Here is a 21,650-nt window from a genome sequence, read left to right on the forward strand (position 1 = left end):
ACATCGTTAAAATTCAACTATTGTTAAAATCCAACTAATGTATTGAGTACACGAGTACATGAATTAGTGATACTTATTTCGATTCTTTTAAGCTTCATAATATTTACGATTTAATTATGCTGTTAACACAGAACTATAGCATCAAACCATAGATAAATACTTTTAGAACAGTAATATTCTATGTTTATATTTGATCAAGATTGCCACATTTGCAAACACCAATTGTTCTATCAGTCTTATTTTCATCCCTCACTTCCTGCACTTGTGGTTTACGTGTCACACGATACCCTGGGGATACGTTGCTGATTTAAACGCAAAAACGCCAAGGTTGCAATAAATTACTTAGATTTCTGGCACACGAGGGATACTTTTCGCAAGACTGCTCGGTAAGCCCATTCCAATTGGTATTTAAGCATGCTTTTGAGTAGTAAGCAAAAGTGTTAAGTCGTGGTTTCTCTTTTCATAGCACGTGATGCGGTTCAACAGAAGTTTGGACACTTCCACTTCTTTAAACTAAGTGGCGAGACGTACACGCATTTCTCACTTGTTTAAAATTACAGTAAGCTTCTGTGCACATTTTAACACTGCACAAATTGATGTTATTGGGTTATAAAATCGAGCGCGATTTCACATGGTTTTGTTTCACTTTTCTACAGTTTTTCACAGACTGTCAGGAGGAAAATCCTTCAGTTTATTAGGAGTGATTTGGCATAACAGTATTCTTTGCATGATTAAGTAAGAGACTAAATTTCTGGCATTTAGTACTTTTTGTTTTTTGATAACTTCGTTGTGGTAGTAACGGTCACAACATCACACATTGATCCTGTTTTTACTTTAGGCAGGATCTCCTGGTTATATCTGACACCCTGACCTACAGGGCAGAGACTATTTGCATGGGCTACGTATTTGGCTTTTTGCAATTTGCAAAACAGCGGAGGTATTTTGTTTTACTCTTTCGTTGTGTTGCGCAAAGGTGATAAGCATGTTTTCTAGGGGTCTCTATCACGTTTAATCTGATTCATGGGCTATGGCCTGCATTTAATCCATCAACCACATCTTTACTCTAGTTTCCATTCTTCACAATGTTTCACGCATGATATATGTCTACAGGTGATCTCTGTAGTTCAAATGTTATCTGCTTAGCATAAAACACTTTTAGATGTAATTATCAACCATCTCGGAATTGAAAGGCCAGTTCTGTAAATATTGCTGTTGTGATGGATAACTATATTTCTTACATTGTATTCATGTTTATTTATAGATTTCCCCTGACGAAGGGTGATTTTTCACCTGAAATGCATTGGGAATTATGCAATCCACATCAGAATGCATTATTGAATTGATGAATCCAACACAAATTAACTGAAGTACTTCTTCTGTGAATAAAACAAGTTGAAGTCCTGAATCTACATGGTCATTTTGATTACACATGTTGTAACTTTGGAATTGGTTTTGTTTATTAGATAACTTTGTCTATTCGAGCAATTAATTTGTGTTTTAAACTATTGATTAACATTGTGTAACACTCATTTTGAGTACTCTCGGTAGTGCAGACTCCAAGACTTTTAGTCCTAGATTAGCTGTTTCAACTTTTAGAAAGTTGGCATTTTCTTACTTTAACCATTCTGTGCTACTGCCTTTCCCTGAATACATGTCTGGGTCGGGATGACAGTTGGGCTGTTTGAGCATTCACTCTAGACAGTAACACAAAGGGAGCTGAGGTGTGCACGGCATATCACGATGGTCCATCACCAGGCTGATAGGTCATTCTGAGTTGGAGTGGTGAGAGGAGTTGACACTGACACCAGAATAGGACTGTGCCTTTCCTTACACATAAAAGTCTCCACATCCTTTAACGTGTCTGGGGCCAGGGCAAGGATAGGCAGGGTCTTAAGCGCTACAACAACTTTTATTTGAGGTTTGCCTATTTCAAAGGCTAAAATGGGTATAAGTACTGGACCTCTGACACCATATACTCAGAATACTCCTGGATTGAGGACATTCTGTTAGGAATGAGAGCTTGATAGCTGTCAGGTGGGACTGCCACTTTGCTGTTTGCTTTGCTGTGGCGGCCTGCTGCTTCTGTCCTGGGAGTGAAAGGACTGGACTTTGCTTTCTACATCCTGCTTCCAAAGATCAAGGACTTGAGCTGGTCTTACCTCCTTTTAAGAAGTCTCAGGGCCATCAAAGACTTCACCTATAACACCTGGACCTTTCTGCTGAGGGGTCCTATTTGAAAAATGGTGCCAATTTCAGGTTCTAGGCCCTTGGAAGTGAGTTTGGGGTGCTACTAAGAAGAACCCAAGGCATCCACGCCAATCGACTTTGTAACTGGCGCCCATCTGCAACTCTGAACCCATGCTGCCGCCTGCACAGGAGCCGTGGTCTCCCCACTACACAAGTCTCAAGCACCGCGCCACCAAAGTCCTTAGGTCACCACTCTGACTCAGATGCCTGTGGCCTGGTCAGACATGGACGCTGTGGAAAACGAAACATCGGGGCTTGACTCTCGACACCTCACAGACGCCGCTCCACAGTAAGGAACTGCACCAGCATCATCACCTCTCCTGAGGTAGTAAGGAACCGATGCATCACCTCCACTGCCTAGCATTCAGGAACCGACAAATCACTTCCCCTGCAACAGTAAGGAACCAACACCGCACCGGCCTCCACGATGCCTCGCCTCCTCTGTGTTTTGCATCATCTTTGTTTCACACGACACCTCCAACGTACTGCACTGGAGTCTCCCTGACTCCATAACCGAATCTCGCTCCAGCGAGGTAAAACTGACTTTGTGGAGTTGTTGACATCGACAATGACCAAATAGCCCAGGTTGAAGCTATTTTTGATTTCTAAGAGCTATACTGGATGGATTCTTTAAAAAGTGACATCCTGATTTGTGCATTTTGAATTTGTCGTTTTGGTCTGGTTTTATTTAGATAAATATTGGCTATTTTTCTAAACTGGTGTTGAGTCCTTTGTAGTGTTTTTACTGTATTATGTGTGTACAAATACTTTACACATAGCCTTTGGGATAAGCCCGATTACTCTGTGCCAAGTTACCAAGGAGGTGAGCAGGGGTTATCCTAGGTGTGTAACTTACTGACCCTGACTAAAGTGGTGAGTTCTTCCTGGTTTAGATGCATACTGTAGCCAACCAGAAACCCCATTTCTAAAAAAGTGCCACTGTTCTTTAACACAAATGTGATGCTACATCACGCCTGTAATTGATGATGTCCATTTTGCTGCCATATACATGGTTGTATAGTTAACCATAACCACGCAACTTTAGAATTATGCAGTTGTTAACTGGAATCTTTAGCAACATTTGCCAGTGATTTTCTTTGGATTTGTTATGAGATAACTATGTGCCTGGCATTTGCTTCTACCCCTTCCTCTCAGTGTTCGGTTGGGGACTGCAAAATGTCAGACCATAGGCTAGGGATTCAAGCCCCCAATAACAGATGGACACAACCCTTGGTCCGCAGACATGGCACTAGTCGCAAGGTGGAACACTTGACCACACACTGGAACCACTTCTGTCCAGAGATCCTACTCAACATGCCCACTTTGCTTTGATCTTCAGGTTGCTTTGTTGCCATGAACTGAACCCAATTTGGCTATTCCTACAGTTCAGTGGGAACAGCCTTCAAAAACAGGCTCATGAGTGGGCAGTGCTGGTTTGTGAAATAGAAGGCAGGAGAAAAAGTATCTCAGCCTATTTAATTAGAGTTTTGATTCAGATATTGGTGCATGAATCAATTAATAAATGATTCCCATTATGAATATAAAAAAACTAAATGCATTGCTTTCAGATAGCAAGGTTTCTAATGCTCATTGTAGTCAATAAATGTATACATTTGTGTAGGGAGGAACTACGCCTAGAGCTGCATTATTATAAAACTGATCCATTGAATCGAACTATCTATACCTACATTTACCTTTTCTCAGTTTGTGAAGACAATTTTGCAATAACCAGGGGCATTGTGTTATGGGATTTAAGTTAGCTTAACATATCTGTTCTTAAAACCAAATTAACTTCTAATCTCATCTAAAACATGCCTTGTGTTTAATAACAAATTATTATTTCAATAAGGCATTCCCAGTACACTCATTCTATTAGCCTTATTGGGATTCCTTGTATAATTAAATGCACAGACATTTCATATAAAAAAAATAAAAAAAAAAGATACCTAGGCTCCTGCCATTTCAAATCTTCTCTCTACACGATCACCTAGTCTTCCCGTCCAGAGTGACACTGTTCGTTTCTTTTAGTGAGCTAGAGCAACCATCACAGATACCGGCATCCTCTCCTTCTAATGGTCCCCCAGAAACCAAAGAACTCAGCCTTCTATTCCCCACTACCTCTTGGATGTTCAGCAGATGGAGGCTATAAACATATTATGAAGTGCATTTGTATATTTTCACCAATACAAAATAATTATTGGCAGAGTCTCAAAATATATACCATTTTAATAAAGATTACAAGTTTTAAATAAACATTACACTCCCTTTTCACTTAACCCAACGCACATTAATATTCCAACGGATGTGCTTATCAGCTTCCAGAAAATACATTTCGGATGTACACAAACCAGTTGAAGGTATGGGCTGTCTTCATGTAAGACCGTTCACAAAGTTAAAAGAAATAAGCATACAAAAATACAAGTAAATCCTATATTACGAAAAACATGAGGTCACAAATACATGAAGAATTACAGTTATGCATAACAGAAATAGAACTTCAAAACCATTATCGTGAAATACTAGCGCCACACATAGAAACAGCTGTCATTAAACTAATTTTGATCAGAGCCAACATTTGTAACATCAGTATGAAAATGAATAACACATTGAAGGAAAAATGAGTAGGATGATCAGAAGCAGTAATTTATGTATGTGCAGTAGTGCAACATTTTAATCAAGTATAAAGTTTCTCCAACCATTAGAGCAATATTAAAAGGTCTACAGATGAAGGCATTCTACATCAAATGCAGACACTGAATAGCATAAAAATAGGCATGTCATTTCTGCATAGAAAAATAAGTTAATAGGTGCTTAATACAGTTAAGATACAATGATAACTTTGATCAGATTTTCAAATGCTCAATTGAAAAATGCAAATGTTAGGTTCTAAAGAATCATGACAGAATAAGGTAACTCAAAAGATCAATACTTTATTGCTTTATTTGTAAGAGGACATATTTAAAACTGCATACCCTGAGTATCCAGGTCATGATCTCAGTTGTTCCTTATTCACTTGTAAGGGGGGGAGGGGGCAATCCCTGTAGCCAGTCACAGTGATTAAGGCATTTTATTAAAAATATTCTTGCGGTACTGCAAGTGTTGATGCAAAAATTCAAAAACTTAGGCTTTATAATCCAGTTCCGCGTTCATCTTTGAATACATCTCATAAATTGCATCAATAGTAACAGTGAAGTTCACTAAAAACTGGCGAATCTTTTCTATACATTCTTCTTCTTTCACATTCTGTCCTTTGGATAAAGCTTTCAGGAAATGATCTTTATAAGGAGCGGCTAAAAGTGCAGCCTGATGGAGGGAAAAAAGTGAAGTTAGACAAAAAAAAATTCAAAGCAAATTTACAGATTATATATAAATATCACTACATCTAGTGAGCTACTACGAACATTTCCAAGAACATATTTGTTAAGTTTCAAATGGCAGAAAATAAATAGATTCATAAAATGGAAAAAGAAAGGATGGCAGAGAAGAAGAAAGCGTATGGTTCCTACTGTTAAGAACTCTCCTACTCCACCTTGGACTTTAATCTCCTTTCCTCCAGTACAGTAGGATGTCCATAGATCTAGAAACACATGTTTTAAGTTTATAAAGGGAATACAATTCAGAAAGCCTACTCCATCCTCAACCACATCAGGCATACTAGTTCTAATAGCCTAAATGCGGTTCCTTCAGTCTACAACAAATATATAAAGAGCAGGGATGGTGAGAGGGTGCCTGAAGAAGGGGCGAGGTGAATTAGGAGCATAAGACTATCTACAGTGAATAGTGTTAGTGCTAAAGTCAGTCTTCTTTTCTGTGGACTTGTCAGATGATAAAACATCTGAAAATACAGATTAATAGGCGACAGCTGTAAAGGAAACGTGAGAGGTCAGCAGAGATTAGCTTTTAAGATGGCTAGACTGAAGTAAGCATCTGGTCTGAGGCAGATGCCCAATACAAACTGACTGCAAAACACGCGCAGAGTAGTCAGAGTGGATTTATGATAAATCATATCTGGCTGAAAGCTACTTTGTAAGATCGAGACCACACTGGTCCTCTCAGCATGCGCATGGATAAAGTCTGGCGAAACGATTCTTTAACAGTCCCGTATCTAGAATATGAGCAACAAACTACTACACAATGGAGGAAAGTATTCATGGTTTGCCTACGTTAGAGACTCTATAGAATTTAAGATCCCTGATACTGTTGAAGTTATGAAGGAATGTTTCTTCATCTATATTAAGATGGGTGAATGTCATGGGGCATACTAGAAGAATCCTCACATGCAGTGGCATCAATTATGAATGTCAACTTCAGTGTCACTGTTTAATCTCACTAAGTGATCATGATTTCAAAAGGCACATAATCAAACATTGTGAAAACATTTACAAATGCTTAAATGGATGAGTTTCCAAACTGGAGACTTCATGAGGGGGGTGCCAATCAAAAGGTCATTGCAATGTGAAGGGTAAAAACATAACATCTCAGTTATGAAAAATAACCTTTATGCTGACTTAATCCCCCAATTTAAAACACGCCACGGGGCGTGTTTGCACAGTGGTGAAGGAAGGGGGCAGGGCCTGAGGTGATGTGTGTGCAAACACGCCCTGTGGTGCGTTTTAAGTTGGGGAATTAATTCCTCTTCAATCCAGAGGTCCCCTAGGGGCCAACTAGCCCACCAGGCACCTACAGGAAGTGCCACGGAGCTGCGTTGCAGAGTGTTGTAAAAAGGGGCGTGGCCTCTGAACACCTCTCTGCAACGCAGCTCCCTGACGCATACTGGAGGTACCTGGTGGGCTAGTTGGCCCCCAGGGGACCGCAGGATTGAAGAGGAATTAATTTCCCAACTTAAAATGCGCCACAGGGCGTGTTTGCACATGTCACCTCAGGCCCCGCCGCCTTCCTTTACCATTGTACAAATATTCCTCTATAATCAGCCGAACTACGAATTCCGATTTACTCGCCTGTTATCAGGAGAGAACCCAGGGCTGCATCTTTTAGCCCAGCACTGACCCTGAAAAGTAATTCTAAGCGTACTTACTAGTAACTTGTACTTCCTTCCACAGGAATCCATTTTGTGTGGTTTTCACCAGAAAAGTTTCTAAGTGTCTATTTTCACAAACTAAAAATATTCTTAACAAATCCTCTGTATGACTTAAACACATTCTTGCAACTGTTTACAGGATTCACCTGTGCTGGATCCAGGATCCACCACTGAGTAAGGAAAAAGTAACCATAACACTACTTACCTGCTAAGTGAATTTTCTGCCATAGGTTAACATTAGTGATTCTATGTGAAATTTTTTCTTAGTGTCAACTTTTAAAATACAATAATAATCCTTAAAAATCACTACTGTAACCAAAACGCTTATAACTCAACTGTTTACAGGAGATGTCCAAGGACTGAATCTAGCATTCAGTCCTGTGGTTAGAAAAGTAATCCATAAAGTAACTAATTGCATTTGACTAGAAATTCACATTGAGCTCAATGTTGCTTTGTGTTTGAAATTGTGTTGCCCATTGCAACAACTGTAACTACTGTACTTAAAAGTCTATTGCCTATTTGCAAAGTATTTAAACTAAAGTAATTCATTCTGAGAAAGTATATTTTGTATTGTATAATGTAATTAAAAAAATAAAATATCTAACAAACAGTTTAAACAATGTAGTAAATCAGTATCAAAAAAATCAGTCTAACAATTAATACATTAAACATTGTCATTTACAAAACCTTAGAAATTCACTGAAAAGGCCATAGGTTTCAGGCCTGATATAGTTAGGAATTAGCATTTAAAAAACCTTTGAAATTCATTGAAAAAACCATAGGTTTCAGACCTGATGTAGTTAGGAATTAGCATTTAAAAAAACCTTAGAAATTCACTGAAAAAACAATAGGTTTTAGGGGTGTTCTAGTTAGCTGGATATTTCACTCGAACAAAACCATTGAAATTCCTCCGATGAAGTTAGTTGTACTGACCATGTCATGAATGATGTAATATGTGACATCATCAGCAGTGCATTGCGGGCGCGCAAGATTTAGTTAGTACAACTAACTATATCGGAGGAATTTCAATGGTTTTGTTCGAGTGAAATGTCCAGCTAACTATAACACCCCTAAAACCTATGGTTTTTTCAGTGACATATATATATATATATATATATATATATATACATACATACATACACACACACACACACACACACACACACACATATATATTCACTGAAAAAACCATAGGTTGGTGTGGCTGGCTATCCATCTTTTTGCTGAGAAGGATTGAGAGATTCATATATGAGATTATATATATATATATATATATATATATCTATATTCACTTAAAAAACCATAGGTTTCACACATGTTATAGTTCGGTGGACATTTCACTCGTAAAAAACCAATGAAATTCCCCCGTTATAGTTAGTTCAGATAACTATAACTCGTGCGCCCGAAATCCACTGCTCATGACGTCACTTATTACATCACTCATGACATGGTCAGTGGCATCACTCATGACATCACTGATGACATCATCCTTGTGATAGAGTGGCGGTCGCACGAGTTCTAGTTATCTGAACTAACTATAACGGGGGAATTTCATTGGTTTTTTACGAGTGAAATGTCCACCTAACTATAACATGTGTGAAACCTATGGTTTTTTAAGTGAATTTGTACGGTTTTTTAAATGCTAAGTTATGTATGTTTTTTATTTTTTTAAGGTTTTTCACCGTGCGGGCACCCCGCGATGACAAAGGCTAGGGGGTCAGGAACTCTCTACCCTGCCCCTCTTCATGTTCGCCACCTCTCTTTTTCACTCTCGCACCCACAACAAACAAAATGGCGGCCGACACTTCCTGATTTCGACCGATTCGAACGTTGACTGTCATGTAACCACCAATCAGAATTACGCTAGCGCACGTTAGGGTGCGCGCACGGTGCGCGGCTATAGATATTTATGTGCTTTGACTCCATACATTCGCGAGGATTCGTCAACCGGCGCCAAAGTTATTCAAAATAGAATTTTGAGATATCCTATGGAAACACGGTCCCAACTATAAACTGGCGACCGCCAGTAGATTATATATATATATATATATATATATATATGAATCCTCGCGAATTTCTCAAAATAGGTGGGGCGCTACGCTCCGCTCCTACCCTGAAAGTCTCGGGGGGATACGTCAAGCGGGGGCTGAGATAAAAGGGGGGTCCCAAAACGCGTTTTTCCCATGCATTTTTCCATAGGACCTTTAGAACGAGCTACAGCCCGAACGGCTGAACAGAATTACTAGAAATTTGGCAGAGAGGTAGTCCCTATGTCAAGGAAGTGCCTTTTGTAGGTTTGGTGTAAATCTGTTCAGTAGATTCTGAGAAAATAGCCTTTAAATCAATATATATATCTGAGCCCGCTTACGGTACGCTTACCGTACGCTTACCGTAAGCGTACGGTGGCGTGCGCGAGCGCGATTCTGATTGGCTGTTAGATCTTAGTAAACATTCGAATCGGCCGAAACCAGGAAGCGGCGGCCGCCATTTTGTGTGTTTCACTCAGAAAAAAAAAAGTGAAAACAAGAAAAGGGGGCAATGAGGAGAGTTACAGACCCCCTTACATTGGTGAGGGGGTCAAAGAAGGACTGTAAAGTACAAAGAAAACATTTATTGATTTTTTAAAAAAATCACGGGGTACGCGTACGGTAAGCTTACGGTAAGCGTACGGTAGAAAAAAAATAAAAAAATAAATGAAATTCAGATTTAAGTGTTTAGATATTAGGGGGCTCTAAAAAGAGCCGTTGTGTTTATGAAATGATTTTTTAGTGGTACCTACAAGTAAGTACCGATGCAGAGTCTAAGGTTCAAGAGGAAGACTCTGTTCCCTTTATCATTGAAGTGCACACCATCTCCTCTATAAATGTCTTGCATGTCATAACGCAAGTTGTTGTGGTAAATGGCACCCATACCATAGTCACGGAGGAAAGCAGAAACAGATTTGTTGACGTGCTTTCTTGCTTTGTCAATCTGCGGACAGAAATGATTGGACCAGTTCCATTTTTGCCTTTGGCATATGTTGGAAAACACAAAGGCAGTTTTAGGGAAAAGTGAAAACAGTTGTGCAAAGGTGTCCTTCATAAGCATTTCCAGACCTACCCCAGTCAAAGTGCCTAGGTCATTGCCACCACAGTGCACTATTATGAGGTCAGGGTGTTGGATTTGCATGAAGGATTTTACCAATGGCATTAATTGGTGCCACTTTAACCCTCTCTGACCAATCCATTTAATGTCTACATTTGGCAAAGCAAGGTCTCTCACCATATCTGTTTTCTCTGCAAACTTTTCACTCCAGAAGACATAGCTGTGCCCTACAATCCACACTGTGAACATCTTCAAAGGAGAACTGGATGCACTCAGGAGGTGTCTTTCAGTAGAATGGCAATATGAAAAGAAAGACAGTTTGGAAATGGAGGCATACATATTTTTTTCAAAACAAAAAGAACTGATTGGCTGTTTCATACCATTCTAGAATAAAAACTAGGCTGTATGTGTAAACTAATAGAAGCATGTTTTGTATTGGTACAAAAAAATGTGTTACCAAAGAACAGTACTATGGATTTGCTGTTAGGTTTGAAAAGTCAAGCACTCTTGCTCTGTGGAATTGAAACATTGTGTGGCGAACTTCTGACCTAACTCCACACAGCAGTGTTCCATGAGCTGTTGCTATGGTAGCAGGCAGAAGTCAAGTTGGGGGAAGGGTACTAGGCAGAAGTCAAGTTGGGGGCAGGGTACTTTTGGAAAAGGGTTGGTTTTCAACCAATAGAAATGTGTGATTACATTTGAAAAAAAGGGGGAAGCACTGAGATTTGAAACTTACATGTATATGTGTGGAAAAATAGAGGGAAAGTTTGCCATTATCTGGTTCTGCTGAGAGGAGAGAGGTGAACACAACAGAGATCCTGGCTCTGATAATCTGCTGTTTGAGTGTCACATTTCTTTCACAACTAACTAATTTTAAAGGTGAGTTTAGAGTTTGAGAGGGGATGTATGTGGTAACTTAAGAAATGAATAATAGAAATGGAAATTCTTTGTTGTAGTTGCGTTTATCATTTTCTGTTTTGGGAGAAATTTAAATGTGAGGAACATGTAAAATAATATGGAGTATGTTTTCACAATAAATTAAGGTGTACTGGGAAAAAAAAGAATAGTTTAAGGGTTTGAGGTTGGACTCAGTAATGCAAATACATTCAGCATCACTAAGGCTGGTTGCCCTTGCTGGAGTGTAGGCAGCCACCCAGGTTACACATGGAGGTGGTTTGAAAAAGAAGTTTGGACATGTGCATTTAAGAAAATCGAAAAAAGTGGTTTCATAATGTGTCAGTCTGTAAAAGTGATTTTCACTTGCCCAAAAAAAAAAGAGCAGTAAGTGTGCTTTCAAATTGGCAAAGAAATTTCGTTTTGGGACTAATGTGAAAACATGACTGTGTGCAGAGAGGAATTATAGGCAGAGATTTATTGCGTATTGCTCTGGTGATTTCACAGTTGCATTAGATGGAAAGGGGGAGCGATTTTTTTGGGGAAGAAGCAGACTCTATAATGTTAAGTTTAAGTAAAAAGAGATTCTGGGCTTTTTTATTACAATCTTTGTGATTGTTATTTTTTTTTGCCCGCTGTAAAATGATGAATGCAATTGCTTTCACAATTTATAGTGAAATGCAATATATTCTGAAAACAGCACAAATAAGGCAAAAATATTTTTTGGAAAAAAATGTAAATATGTGTACTGTATTATAAATTGTTTTAAAAATATTAATACTTTTTTCTTTTTTTTCAGATTGATATAGAAAATTTTCGAAAACTAGAACCATTTTTAAAACTATTTTTAAAAAAAACAAATGAATAAATATTTTTTTGAGTGAGTATGGTAAGTCAATAATAATAATTGTAGTCTCTCAAGGACCTTGTAATGTGATAATTGATTTTTAGTGTTTTTTTTAAAAAATAAAAAAAAGTACGCGCACCGTACGCGTACGGTAAAAAAAAAAAAAAACGTTTTTAAAAACATGTAAAAAAAAGATGAAAGATAAGGTTGGCTCTTAAAAGAACCGTTGTGTTCATGCAGGGACAGAGGAAAGAAAGCATGGAAAAATTAGTCTCTGTGACAAGTGTGCTGATCTATTTTGTTGTTCACTAGGGAAACACTGGTCTCCCTATGACAAATTAGATCATGACAAGAGGCACATCGAATATCAACCCTCAGAAAACGAGGGTTAATTTCCAGAGGGCCAGCAGAAGGAGATGCTCCCCCCACAGATGAAGGGCTCACTTGACCTGCAGAAGAAGGAGTCAGCCCTGCAGATGATGGTCCAGGCTGAGCTGCTGTGGATGTACTTGCTTGTCTTTCTGAAGAGTTACCTCCAAAAAGATGACCATGTGTCCTTCTGTGTACATCCTGGAGGTGTCTCTTCATGGTGTGATTCCCAAAGGAATACTTCCTGTCAGGATTACCTCTAGAAAGTACACGCTGACACAGCCTGCAAGTTACTAAGGGTGCATTTACCTTTTGCTGGCCTTCAGGAAAAGTAAAATAATCCCATACATAAGAGGGCTTTTGTTTCCTCGATCTCTGCCTCAAGACAGTGCTGCTAGTGCTAGCCTCACTCTCAGAAGAGCTCTGCTGTTCTGCCATCGTATCCCAAAGACAAACCAGCTCCTTCTCCCAAGGGATCACAAGCAGAAATGAGGGGAATGGGTGTGGTGTAGGAGAGTTCTAGAACTGAAAGTAGTTTCAACCAATCAAAAGTTGTGTTTCATGATCACATGACCTACCGTACGCTTACGGTACGCTTACGGTACGCTTACGGCAAAAGTGCGCATGCGCGTAAAAAAGACACGCGCTTGCGCGCATGCGCATAACAGTCACTACCCGACACTTCCGCGTAACGTGCGCGTGTAGCGCACACGCGTACGCGTCCCACGCGGAGGACGCGCGGCTACGCAAATTGCGTAACTCTACGCAAACAGCGTAGATAAATTACGGACGTTGCGTAAACCGTACGCTTACCGTAAGCTTACGGTACGCGTACTAAAAAAAATTTTTAAAAAAAGGAAAAAATGTATTGCTAATAAATTTTACATGTTTATTTTATAAAATATATTAAAAAAAACATATTATAGAATTTTAAAAATTTAACCATAGTCTTTAAAAAAGGATAGAAAATTAAAATAAAAATATGTTTAAAAAAATAGAAGAAAAAAAAACAAAATTAGCATTTAAAAAACCTTGCAAATTCACTGAAAAAACCATGGGTTTCACACACGTTATAGTTAGGAATTAGCATTTAAAAAACCTTAGAAATTCAGTGAAAAAAACCATAGGTTTCACACATGTTATAGTTAACTGGACATTTTACTCGTAAAAAACCATTGAAATTGCCCCGTTATAGTTAGTTCAGCTAACTATAACTCGCGCGCCCGCAATGCACTGCTGATGACGTCACATATTACATCACTCATGACATGGTCAGTGACATCACTCATGACATCACTGATGACATCTCAAATGACATCACTGATGACATCACTGATGACATCATCCTTGTGATAGAGTGGCAGACCTCCTCTTCCCCTAATATAACCTTTGATACACACAATCAAAAATAGAAATTAAAATTGTAAAAACAATGGACATACCAATACCAGTTACAACAACCTATACAGTAATTCTAAGATCCAAATACACATCCACTCATTCACCAACAGTCCTATACAGTCACTCATACATGTACTCACTCATCATATGTACTCATACACGTATACATCCTGTTACACAATGCCACTCATCCATAGAGGTACTCACACACATAGTTAGTCATGCTAATAAAGAATCAAACATACATTTACTTGCATATACAGTTATACACACACCACCACACTTACTTCTACGGAAACTTACATATGCTTAGTCTTTTAAACAATCACTTATAGAAACACATACTTATTCATACAGGAACTCTTTCAATCTCTCACTCTCACATATACTCACATATATACACCAATAGTCACATATACTAGTTTAAAACATATGTAGTTACACATAAAGACACTATTGAGACAGTCATTCACTCACTAACACACCCATACATACACTCATCCACCCATACAGTCCTGCACACATGCTGTCTTCAACACATACAAACAATGAGTCACTCATTCATGCACCCATGCACTACGTAATACCCCTCACCGAACCAGACACTCACACTCATACTGATACTCAAAAAACCAACTAATAACCTATTTAGACACTCATGTAGCTACACACCAACCCATGCAGCCACTTATACACAAAGTGAGAGACTGATACAGATATTTACATATTTAAACATTACTCACTAAGCCATGTATTCACTAAGATACACTTAATCAGTCAGTAATACAATCAATTTATAAAAAACAATTCATCCATTTAGACACTTATATACCCATTTATTCTTCCATCGACCTTGAGATATACATATATAAAACATATTTAATTTTCAGAAAAACACACATTCACTGGATGATGTCATCAGTGATGTCATCAGTGATGTCATTTGAGATGTCATCAGTGATGTCATGAGTGATGTCACTGACCATGTCATGAGTGATGTAATATGTGACGTCATCAGCAGTGCATTGCGGGCGCGCGAGTTATAGTTAGCTGAACTAACTATAACGGGGCAATTTCAATGGTTTTTTACGAGTAAAATGTCCAGTTAACTATAACATGTGTGAAACCTATGGTTTTTTTCACTGAATTTCTAAGGTTTTTTAAATGCTAATTCCTAACTATAACGTGTGTGAAACCTATGGTTTTTTCACTGAATTTCTAAGGTTTTTTAAATGCTAAGTCCTAACTATAACGTGTGTGAAACCCATGGTTTTTTCAGTGAATATATATATATATATATATTATATATATTACCTACTGGCGGTCGCCAGTAGGTAGTTATAGTTAGGACCCTGTTTCCATAGGAAAACCGCAACATTCTATTTGGAATAACTTTGGCGCCAGTCGACGAATCCTCGCGAAATTTTCTAAATAGGTGGGGCGCTACGCTCCGCTCCTACCCTGAAAGTCTCGGGGGGATTCGTCAAGCGGGGGCTGAGATAAAAGGGGGGGTCCCAAAACGCGTTTTTCCCATGCATTTTTCCATAGGACCTTTAGACACAGCTACAGCCCAAACGGCTGAACAGAGTTCCTTGAAATTTGGCAGAGAGGTAGTCTACAGGTCAAGGAAGTGCCTTTTGTAGGTTTGGTGTAAATCTGTTCAGTAGATTCTGAGAAAATAGCCTTTAAATCAATATATATATATCTGAGCCAGCTTACGTGCGCGAGCGCGGTTCTGATTGGCTGTTAGATCTTAGTAAACATTCGAATCGGTGGAAACCAGGAAGCGGCGGCCGCCATTTTCTCTTTCGCACTCTTAAGCGGAGAGGAAAAACAAAGGCAAAAAACATGTAAAGGGACTGTTTAGACAGCTCCTTACCACCTAGCCTTGATTAATGGGTCCCCACAGTTCCCCCAAGGTCAAAAATTTAAATTTCTTTTTTTACGAAAAATCGCCGATTACGCTTACCGTACGCGTACGGTTAAAAAAAAAAAAAAAAAAAAAAAAAAATATCCACACTCTCTCCACCCCGTGTGCAAATGGTGCCCGTAGGGCAGCATTTGTGCACGCGATATGAAACTTCTATAAAATGTTAAAGGTTACATTTCACAGCGAAGCGCATAATATGTCCTGCATGTGCGCACGGTGCGCGAAGCGCATTGTGCGTACATGGCCCATCCACGGCACTAACTGCGTAAAGTGGGCGCGCGGTGCGCGAAGCGCACCTCGTGCTCACTGTGCGCGCACGGTGCGCGAAGCTTACCGTGCGCGCACGCAACGAACTGCGTTAAGTGTGCGCCACCCCGTGTGCAAATGGTGCTTGGCATATTATTGTAGTAGAAAATGTAAAAGCTTACCTTTCACAGCGAAGCGCATAATATGTCCTCCATGTGCGCACGGTGCGCGAAGCGCATCGTGCGTACATGGCCCACCCACGGCACTAACTGCGTAAAGTGCGCGCACGGTGCTCGCACGGAACGAACTGCGTTAAGTGGGCGCGCACGCCACGAATGGCGTAAAGTAACTTAGCATTTAAAAAACCGTACAAATTCACTGAAAAAACCATAGGTTTCACACACACGTTATAGTTAGGAATTAGCATTTAAAAAACCTTGCAAATTCAATGAAAAAACCATAGGTTTCACACATGTTATAGTTAGCTGGACATTTTACTGATAAAAAACAAATGAAATTCCCCCGTTATAGTTAGTGCAGGCAACTATAACTCACGTGACCGCAATTCTCTGCTGATGACATGTGTCTTTATGAAAAAAAAATATTTGTAATATATGTATAGCTAAAATTTAATGGAAGAAGACATGGGCAAATAAGTGTCTAAATACAGTAGTAGCATCAGCAGAGGAGAACTGGTCTAAGCGACGATGGGCAAGACTACAAAGACCATGATGCCTCGTTTTGCTGACGCCCATGTGGGCGGGACTAGTAATTTGAATAAAAGGTGTTTTCCAATACAATACTGCCTTCCTTGGTTAATTGGAGAGAGCCAGTGAACAAGAGCATTATTTGCTTGAAACGCGTTTGGCAGTCACGCACGAACCTTGCAAGGCTGACTGGATGATCTTGCTGCCGGTGGCTGTGTGCAGCAACCCCTGCTGGTGTGACGTTCTCTTAGGGGCAACCTGTGGTTTTTTGTATAGCGGCAAGCCTAGCCGCGAGGATGTCCCACTGCTATGTTGCGGGTCCTTGGCATTCGATTTCGAGCGCTGTGAGGAGAGCAGGGGGCCTAACTGCCGGATTCATATTGGCAGGACTACCAGCAGCCACTGTGAGTTTGTGCCCACTGGGGTGGACATTTAGTGAACTTTTCAATTTGGTTTGCAGTGCCCAACCGGGTTTTGATGGAACTGGTCTAAGCGACGATGGGCAAGACTACAAAGACCATGATGCCTCGTTTTGCTGACGCCCATGTGGGCGGGACTATTAATTTGAATAAAAGGTGTTTTCCAATACAATACTGCCTTCCTTGGTTAATTGGAGAGAGCCAGTGAACAAGAGCATTATTTGCTTGAAACGCGTTTGGCAGTCACGCACGAACCTTGCAAGGCTGACTGGATGATCTTGCTGCCGGTGGCTGTGTGCAGCAACCCCTGCTGGTGTGACGTTCTCTTTGGGGCAACCTGTGGTTTTTTGTATAGCGGCAAGCCTAGCCGCGAGGATGTCCCACTGCTATGTTGCGGGTCCTTGGCATTCGATTTCGAGCGCTGTGAGGAGAGCAGGGGGCCTAACTGCCGGATTCATATTGGCAGGACTACCAGCAGCCACTGTGAGTTTGTGCCCACTGGGGTGGACATTTAGTGAACTTTTCAATTTGGTTTGCAGTGCCCAACCGGGTTTTGATGGAACTGGTCTAAGCGACGATGGGCAAGACTACAAAGACCATGATGCCTCGTTTTGCTGACGCCCATGTGGGCGGGACTATTAATTTGAATAAAAGGTGTTTTCCAATACAATACAATACTGCCTTCCTTGGTTAATTGGAGAGAGCCAGTGAACAAGAGCATTATTTGCTTGAAACGCGTTTGGCAGTCACGTACGAACCTTGCAAGGCTGACTGGATGATCTTGCTGCCGGTGGCTGTGTGCAGCAACCCCTGCTGGTGTGACGTTCTCTTTGGGGCAACCTGTGGTGATATATATATATATATATATATATATATATAATCTCATATGAATCTCTCAATCCTTCTCAGCAAAAAGATGGATAGCCAGCCACACCAACTGTGCTTGTTTCAGTTCCTATGCAGTTTCACAATCAATATGGACGGTCTGAAAAGAAGACATCGCTTAATATCTTAAGGTTGCAATCATAATATTGCTATCCACCTTGAAAGTGTGTTAATAGCCCATCCTGAAAAAGAAAGTGGATAATGTACACATGGGTGGGGTTTAAGACCAAAACAGTCAGTGAGGGTCTGATAAAGAATGGTGCTAGCTGTACCACTTAATTCGCTATAAGTTAGTTGACTGCAGCACAAGCAGGAGTGGTGGGGGGTTGGGGGAACAATACACAATGAAAGTAGACGTCAACGAAAGCCTAGATCACAAAAACAGCACAGAGGTATCGGATGTAAAACTATCTGAATGTGAGAGCCTGCAAACAGAGCCGCATGGTGTTAGCAAGCCAAGGGGGATGCTGGACAGCAGGCATTAGATAGCCAAGAGGCCTTAATGCCAAGGCTTCGGATTATTAATACTATGTTTTAACACAAAAATACAAGCAGTCTGGAGTTAAAATGGGACTGCATTCAACAGTGATGGGTTTATCTGGGATATGGCTGTCAACTGTAGGAATGACGTAATTTCTTGATGCAGGAAATGTTGCTGCGTCTGGAAAAGGTCTGGGAATAAGGAGCTACACTTAAGAAATAAAATGAAGTGTCTATGCAACAATGCCAGGTACTGTGGCGATGTTTCCTTTAGTGTTGTACTGATAGGACATCTAGAATATACACTGGGAGTCTGCATCTGGTCCTTCCTAGGAACCCAGGTACCCTCTAGTAACAAGGCTTGCCAGGCAGACTAGTGAAATCTCTTTCCTACTGGAGCCCAGTAATCAGGAGCATATGGGGTCGTGGCATTTTGTATGTCAGCTCTCTCTGCATGTAACATCATGAAACAAGTGGTTTAGGGATAGATCCGGGGAGATAGAGCTATGCCATTTGTCTTGCAAATACAATTGGACATGTATTCCTATCAACCATGTAAAAGCCCCGAGTAGCGAGACTGAAGGAGGTCAAGTGATTTTTGATTACGATAGGAATTAACACCTGGTGGCCTCAGTGCCTCCGAAAGTCACAAAAAATGGTTTGGATGAACAAAGATGCCGGGTACGGAAGTGTACAAGGCATACTTTCCATCCACAATGTACAGTTACTCCTCTGCTAAGGAAGCAAGAATCGTGGGAAGAAGACAATCTTATTTAGACTAACCTGAAAGCATTTCTGGAAAGAAGGAAGGGTGCGGAGAGATCACCACTCTGCTTTATTGAATACAGTGAAAGGTTCAGGAGGTGCAAAAGGCCTGTGTGGCATATCAAGCATGGCAATGACTTAGAATGTATCAGAATGTAATGTAATTAACCCTGGGTGGCCAACTACGCTACGCTCGCGTAGTTTGTGCTACTTCGTGCTACGCGAAGTGCACGTAGCTCAGTGCAAAAACGCGTAGCGTAGTTGGCATTTTTTGCTCGCTCGCAGTCCTCAACGTCAAGTTGGCGACCGCGAGCGAGCAAAATGACCTCCCGGCGAGACTTTCTTCGTTCGCGATCAGCAACTTCAAGTTGGCGATAGTGAGCGTGGAAAATAAACCTCCTGGCGAGATTCTCAACGTGGGGAGGTCAGGTTTCTCATTGCGTGTGGTCGCGTATGCTCGCGACCGCTCGCTATGAGAAACTACCAGTCCGTGTTGAGAAAGCTGCCGCTCAAGTAAAAATCTACTCGAGCGGAAGAAAACAACAGCTCACACTGTGCGAGATGCCGTTTTCAATGATTGCACAGTGCGGAGAAGCATCCGGCACTGTGCAATCATCCCGAACAGCTCACTATGCAGTTCGCGTAGCGCTACGTGTATCTCGCTTAGTGCGAAGTGTACTCCACTTAGCGCTACTAAGCAAACTACGTCCACGGTTAAATGTAATAAGGTAAAAGATGATGGAATTTAATTTAAGAGGAGATCATTGGAGAAGGTTGGAGGTGGCTGTTATTAAAGTAACCAGTTATCTCGATCATTAAAAAGCGCCTTCTTTCATGAGGGACGTCACAATTTGGCGACTGAGTAGATCTCTCAGGACCTCCCGGAAGCGTTACCACTAAAGCCAGAGTGAAGACTCCTTCAACACGAACACAATCCCCATTTAGGCAGCAGCAGCATTTTAAGTCCAGCAAGTTCCTGCATAAGTGGAGAAAAAGAGCGGATGTCCCTATACCGGTGTAGCGGAGTGATGAGACATTTGTGGAGTGTGTTGCCGTTGTACCATTTGCCCAGTAACCATGATCCTCTGGTCTATTCATCAGAACTCCTCTCACTTATGCACATTGGAATATCTTTGCTTGCACAGGTGATAAGTACAGTTGTTCCCTCTTGCCCTATTATTTCCACCCAGACTATATGCCTCTCGTAAAATGAATCTCCTCCTTTCATTGCATTCCAGATACACCTTGATCAGCACAGTTATTTAACCAATAGCCAATGTATAAATCAGTACACACATCATACTCTACCTATTTAACTGGCAAGTTCTGGCAGCATGAAAATGTGTATTTGCACTGTTTGGCCCACATTCAACACTTGGTATACCTGCCTTACAAAGCAGCCAAACATCTTATGGTTAAAAGAGTTCCCACAGTCATCTGCAAATACAGGCTCAGAGTTGCACTAAGTTTACACCAGCAGTTTTCTTATCCGCAGCTTGCACTATCTCATCTTCACTGCCCACATCCAAGTGAACATACTGCCGATTTGTTGAAGGCATCTATTTTTGCCACACTCCACTTTTGTCTCAATCGTCCCAAAAAGGGGAGAGGGCGGGTTGACAAGTATTTCCATAAGTCATTACCAGATACTGCCTCGGAAACTCACCCGCTCTCCACACACTATTTGTTCATATATTGAAGACACCATTCAAAGTCTTCCATCCACCTCCTCTTCTATCCAGAACACCAAGCATACCTTGGAGTCACTAAACTAACTCTGGAGTATGTTGTAACACTCCTGTGAATTCAATGTCTCTGTCCATCGAACACCCAAGCACTCTGTAATAAAACAAAATTTACAAAATTTACAGACCACTCTAAGTACCATAGCGCTTCACCTCAAATCGCACCAAGAAAAGACCAGATTCCAATAGCTGAGATGTACAAGGGAATCTCCATCCTGACCATGCATGCTTGTTGTACACGCTACTAATCAATACCAAAGATGGTGGAGTCTGCATTTTAATTAATAAAACCTTAACTACCACAGCCTGCCCCCAGGCCCATGCACTAACTGGGCCTGGGGGCAGGAATTCCACTCTACCAATCATTGTCCCTTTGCTAGACAACACTGTCACCAACGAGGTGCTATCAGTTCCTTCACTGAGAACCTAGACAACCTTAATATTTATTTGAACCACTTCTTTCTTGCCGACTTCAATTTAAACCTCCAAGTCCAAATTTAAAACACGGTTTTCTGAAATGCAACCTGACTCCTCAGTAACACACTTCACCTACACATCAAAAGGGCAGTTCTCTATCTCTCACACTTCTCTAT

General features: G+C 40.6%; 1 protein-coding gene across 1 annotated transcript in view; it reads right to left on the minus strand.

Moving 5' to 3' along the window:
- Positions 1-4,453: 4,453 nt before the first annotated feature.
- The window catches only part of GLTP (glycolipid transfer protein), a 296,831-nt gene continuing 279,634 nt past the window's right edge, over positions 4,454-21,650 (minus strand). Inside the window, exon 5 of the mRNA XM_085633292.1 lies at positions 4,454-5,550. Within this exon, the coding sequence (XP_085489418.1) occupies positions 5,368-5,550 (183 nt within the window). The 3' untranslated portion in view covers positions 4,454-5,367. The remainder of the gene's footprint in view (positions 5,551-21,650) is intronic.

Source organism: Triturus cristatus, chromosome 11, assembly GCF_964204655.1.
Source record: "Triturus cristatus chromosome 11, aTriCri1.1, whole genome shotgun sequence".
NCBI lineage: Eukaryota > Metazoa > Chordata > Amphibia > Caudata > Salamandridae > Triturus > Triturus cristatus.